This window comes from Portunus trituberculatus, chromosome 31 (genome assembly GCF_017591435.1).
Source record: "Portunus trituberculatus isolate SZX2019 chromosome 31, ASM1759143v1, whole genome shotgun sequence".
Taxonomy (NCBI): Eukaryota; Metazoa; Arthropoda; class Malacostraca; order Decapoda; family Portunidae; genus Portunus; species Portunus trituberculatus.
The window spans coordinates 6,608,100-6,614,145 of record NC_059285.1 but is presented as its reverse complement, the minus strand read 5'-3'; the positions used below and the strand labels follow the sequence as shown (position 1 = coordinate 6,614,145).

Genomic DNA, 6,046 nt, shown 5'->3' with positions numbered 1-6,046 from the left:
CTTCTCTAACTGTTCTTCCGTGCAGCCACTTACGTAAGGTCTATTTTTTCCTCTTTTCTATAGAAGAGTTTTCATCTCTCTCTCTCTCTCTCTCTCTCTCTCTCTCTCTCTCTCTCTCTCACACACACACACACACACACACACACACACACACACACACACACACACACACACACACAGGTCGAAGCATACGCAGTACACAAGGTCAGAGATCACAGACAACACCTAACAGGAAGAAGACAAGAGATGTGAATAAACTTATAAACACACACACACACACACACAGTCAAACTTACTAATCTGTCTGCGTAGAATTTGAAATCGCTTCGAGATGTGTTCCTGAAAAAAAAAAGTTATAATAAAACAATAAGCCCCCACAGTAATGTACACACAACCCTACTGGAAAAATTTATACCGAGGGCAAGACAATTCAAAACGTAAATTGATAGAAAGAGGTGACTGCAGATTCAGAACAACGGACAAAGTTTATCAGGGACGCATGTATATCAGGCACACAACACTAGCTTCCTGTCGTGAAGAATACTAAGCAAAACACTTGTACAAACGCTAGACGCGTGCTTTAGTAGGGGAGAGAGAGAGAGAGAGAGAGAGAGAGAGAGAGAGAGAGAGAGAGAGAGAGAGAGGTAATTACCTATCGCGAATGATTGTCTGGAGCTCCTTAACTTGCCCAGTGGCCGGGATGAGCTTGAAATAGGGGCCGAAACCCTCCACTGGCTGCAGCTGACTCTCCACCCCGAGGTCATATTCCTGGAGCGGGCGAGACACACACGGCGACACAGAGGCACCACACGATGCCCAGAGATAACCACGGTGGACCGGAAATGATAACACGCTGCTAACTTTGGTCCCTCCCAAGGTCAAACAAATCTAAACAGAAACCTTCCCAGAAATACCAAGGTAATGTGGTTGTTTAGAGGCTTGAATATATGGTGAAACTTGCATGCAAATTACGTGTTTGAGTAACCTAATTGAGGACATCCTCTGAAAATGCAGTTCCAAAAATATTCTAATCAGTGCCTCACCATCCCTGTCGTGTCTCTAAAACCAACTTGATTCAAACTCTTAAAAATAGCGTAGGCGAGGATGGAGGTAGGCCTACATACGCCGCATAGAGAGACAGGGTGAAAGAGTATACCTGCGTGGTGGGGTCTGCCGCTGTCTGCCTCTGTTTATCGTGTAGGGCTGTCTGGGAGGGAGTCTTCTTTTCGAAGGTGGGGGGCCGGGACGTGACCACCTCACTCATGGTACCCATAGTGGCCGATGTGAACACGCTGTCTTGACTTGGCTTTCCTCAGGACTCTGTGTGCACCAAAGAAACCAGACAAAGGCCGTCACACAGAGGGTAAACAAGGGGCTAATCTATTATGCATGCACACGCATCAACAGGAAATTTACTTCGTTGTCTAATCAATTATGGTGCAGATTAGGTGGTTTTCGAAAAGCATATCTAACACGCCAAATATCTGGGTAGGTATAAGTAAACTCCACGCCAACGTGGCTTTCAATGGCATACAAATGTGCAGCAGACATCTTTTAAAGCTGATGTACTGAGACGACATGGCGCGGTTAGTCTATTAAAGGTTGCTGCGCTCGACATCTGATATCAGCCTCGTCCACCATCGCCACACGCACGCACTCTGAGAGATGCAGTGCCAGACGCGACAACTGCATCACCACCACAATCACCACTGCCTTCTCTGTCCACCCGCAAACTTATTTCCTCACGCAGGCTATGGGCTCCTCCAGCCACCCTCTCCTCTTTCTCCCTTTACCTTGTTATACAAAAGGTGAAGGTGGTCCGTAACTGGAACGCCTCTGGAGTAGAGGGCGAGAAGAACGGTTTACCCTTGGCATCATTTGGTGAAATTTATTTAAAAGTGGTGATGGGGAACAGCAAGCCATTCCGTCAATACACGGTCCCTGGTTCCCAATCCCATCTCCCAACTCACTCGGTGGCTGCAACAATGCATCCAGAGTCCGTGTGTCTATCCCCACCCCTCTCCACGAGACGCCCACTGCCCCTCCTGACTAACAAACACACAAACACACACACTCACATACAGGTCCAGTTTTGAGAGTCGGACGATCAAGGTCACAAAATTACATCCCATCCCGTCCCTTCCCGTGTGCCTTTACATAATACCAACACCCATCCTTATAGAAACGCGAACCTTCTGTATACTGTGCTGCGGAGAAAATAGCGGTGTAACATTGTAATAGAGGCACGCATTACCTCTTCCCGCAGACACAAACATTACCTCTGCCCACAACACACACACACACACACACACACACACACACACACACACACATTACAGCTCCCCGCTATCTTCCCGCTGTCCTTTCTATCCCCAGCAGGCCAGCCGGTCCAATAAGCAAGAGGATGGAGCAAGGATTTTTTTTTTTTTTTTTCGTACAGCGGCTTGCCTTTGGTGGTGTGGGACTTGTCTCGACCGAGGAGGGAGGAGGAGGAGGAGGAGGAGAAGAAGGAGGGTGTCATGGCGTGCAATTGCTTACGACTGCGTGCCACAACTCACTCTCATCAACCTCTATAATGATTTAACAACAGGACAAAGCTCTCTTGACCTCCACTATTTCTGTCGGCTGTCTGTTTATAAAAGCCCACCTCAGAAAGAAAGAAAAGAAAAAAAGGGGGGGGGGAGCGCCCAACAATTATTCCTCGTCCACTCAACAAAGGGTTAGGTTAGGCACTGCTCACTTGGTTCTCTTCTTAACACACACACACACACACACACACACACACACACACACACACACACACACACACACACACACACACACACACACACACACATAAGGTTAGGTTAAGCATTTTTAGTTCATTGTGGTAATGTCCCCTCCCCCCTGTACATTTTCAGTGTATTTTTTTACATTGCCTAATTAATAAACCGTTTATTATTATTATTATTATTATTATTACACACACACACACACGCACGCACGCACGCACGCGCGCACACACACACACACTTATTGTGGCCGTGGTACTACGCACATACGCATGTACAGGAAAGATAGTGTTGTGCCTTGGCAAAATACCTGCTCGGAATTCATTAAAGAGGGAGGTGAGGGAAAGGAGGGGCGGGCGGGGAGGGAACAGAAAATGATACCCAAACATGCAACCTTGCGAGGACTTGTGCACTAAATAAACCCATAACTTGCCCTGACTCCTACATTATTACTACTGCCGCCTTGAAGTCTTCACTCCTGTTACCGCTACCATCACTCAACATTCTATTATTGTTGCTGCTACTGCCACACCCACCACCAGCTCAACTGCTACTATTGCCACAGCGGGCAACACCAGCGCCATCACCACACCCGCTGCAGATCCATGTGGCACACTCAGAATTTACAATGAGGTTTACAAATGAATATCTAAGTCGCAATTTGACAGCACAGGTGTTGGATCTTTAATGCATATTCATTGTATAGGTGTTGGATCTTTAATGCATATTCATTGTATAGCGTATATCTACATTTGTATCTCGTCTTGCAGCAGTACCGACGGCTAGGGAACAGAACTAAAGTGTGAAATGACAGCTATTATTCATCTTAACAGAGTTGCAGCCTATAGATTGACAATACTCTTGTATTAAGTATTAGTTGCATTTACTACTTCCACATTACTCTCATCATTCAGTCACTTTAACAGCCGCCACTTTTATCACAGACACCGCAAACATCACTATCACTACTATTACTTATCACTACCTCGCATATGTCACCATCATCACTGATACTATCCACATCGAGCAGCCTTCCCTAATACGTGTGTTCTATCACGAACGTATCTGTGAACATACGTACTTACATGCTCCTTACACAATATATAAAATAATCTTTGTATGGGTGAGCGAATAAACTTCCCTACTATAAGCCGCTTTCTCGCTTTCTTTCGTCTTTAGAATCTTATCTCTGATACTGTTCACAAGTTCTACGGAAATAAATCTTAGTAATGTTTTCATAATCTAAGGAATACATTAACAAGCTTTCTGAGTCATTAGCAGGAGAAATAATGTAAACATAAGCATCCGATCAGTCATCTTTGTGGCCTTTAAAAGTAATCCTGTATGTTGTTTCTAAACAACAACAAGCAAGGCCGCTGAATCCTTTCTCTCCTTGCACTCTGTGACTTCCTATGTAGCTCACCTCGCCTCAAACACTATATTCAAGGTCTCTTCCCATGGTACCCCGGAAGCCAGGCAATCCATGATTCTGGTATACACCCGTCTTACCACTACCTTGAGTGTTAATCTAAGGTGTCCCGTTTAATTTTGTTTGATGCATTGGCGGGAGTCCGCATATAGCGGAAGATAACTGTAGTACAACACCAAACATCACAGCGACGAACGGTGCGTTTATCAACAAGCTTATCAGATGGTGTAACTACTATACAGCAAGAGCGGGTGTTGCCTTTTTATTGACGTAAGACTCCATACGTCACTCTCCAAGAAAGTCAGTGGTTATCGCGGGACATGTATTGGGTGCCACGGCCAAAACGGAACTTTTTTTTTCACATTGCAAAGCACCTCGTCGTCCTCAAACATCCATGTTAGAATACCGGAAACCAAAGCCACTGCACTGAGCGGGGAAAACAAAAAACAATAAAGTAAAATAAGACGGTATAATGTATATTAGGAAATGACAGCTGGAAGTCGACCGCTACGTGTACACACGGATTACACAAGCAACGCCACCGCACGCTCTCCGGATCGATGTCACTCACACAGGCACTCTTGTTCACGAAGAATATCAAACATCGCTCAAAGAATATATCCCGAGTAAAACAGATAGTGCTGATGAAAGAAACCACAACCAAAGCCGTGCACTGAATTTTTTTTTTACGCTTCAGGACGGCCCGCCTCCCGGACCGAGCAGGTTACAACACCTCGCGGTAAAATATCTTAATCTCCACCATGTCTCCCGCCCACAGCAGCCTTAGGGCAGCAGAGGGCGGAAGGTGGCGTCGCGCGAGAACAGGGTCATCTCAGTCACCGCAGCATGCACCGGCGCTCTAATAAAAGCATAGGAAAATAATGAACTCAACCTCAGTTTCAGAGGTTGTGTTCACTTTATCCACACTAGAACAGAAAACAAACGTAATCATGTGTAAGAAGAGAGGCATCGCTCAGCCTCCAAAGGCAGGCCAGTGTATAGAAATAAGGTTTAGAGGTGGCGGAGAGGCGGCCTGCAAGTCCTGAGGGCTGAAGGCTGCACCGCGCAGGTCGAGGTAAGCTCACCTCTCATATCGCCCCCTCATCTCTCGTGGAAATGCATCTTTATACACCAGAAACGAATTCTTATATCATCTAATTTATGATTATTACCGTAAAATACCTTGAGAGTTGGATATGCAGGCCACCCATACAAGAAACTGATCAGTGGAGCCTTGTATAGCCTCACTTCAAATAGATACACACCTCGCGGGGTCCACGTGGTGACTGCCGTCTTCGCCTTCTCGTCTCGTGTTTTACCGCGCGTGCACAGTAAAGTAGTTCCCAGACTTAAGACATGTATATCAATATATCACCATGCTTTTCATCCACACACTTATTTGATATATACATGCGCATTGAGTTTTAGAAAAATAATTATCGCTAGAGCAAGAAATGTAAGAAATACGTCTGGCAGCATGTTTGTCATGCTCACGTTTCTGAGTCATAAAATCTATATTGGTCATGCATTTCACAGAAATTACCTGTAACAATGTTTAGAAGTAATGTGTTTGTTTCTTCTTAACATCTAATACTTAGTAGATGTAAGAATAAAAATTTATGAAAGAAGTAATGACCGCATTATTCTTAGAGCACCTCCCAACACGTGTTCAGAGTACTCTGCTAATTATAGGCGTCTCCTCTCTTCTTTACTAGAACATATTTTTCTCGATAATTTCGCTTTGTGGCACATATGACTGGAATAAAGGGAATTAGGTAAGTTATAGGTTAGACATTTTGTGAGATTATGAATAGCAGAAATATTTAGGTAATAAATTTTGATGTAA

The 6,046-nt window shown here is 44.8% G+C and overlaps 1 protein-coding gene across 4 annotated transcripts in view; it reads right to left on the bottom strand.

Annotated features, from left to right (window-relative positions):
* Positions 1-5,544, bottom strand: part of LOC123511556 (uracil phosphoribosyltransferase homolog) — an 11,286-nt gene extending 5,742 nt beyond the window's left edge. Inside the window, exons 1-4 of one of the 4 annotated variants that reach the window (XM_045267560.1) lie at positions 5,466-5,544; positions 1,157-1,320; positions 653-888; positions 297-339 (exon numbers count right to left, since the gene is read on the bottom strand). In XM_045267560.1, coding sequence (XP_045123495.1) covers positions 297-339; positions 653-888; positions 1,157-1,273 — 396 coding nt within the window. In that variant the 5' untranslated portion in view covers positions 1,274-1,320; positions 5,466-5,544. Of the gene's footprint in view, positions 1-296; positions 340-652; positions 889-1,156; positions 1,321-5,372 lie in introns of all 4 variants that reach the window. The other 3 variants (XM_045267562.1, XM_045267559.1, XM_045267561.1) reach the window with 3 other exon arrangements.
* Between the last annotated feature and the right edge of the window lie 502 nt (positions 5,545-6,046).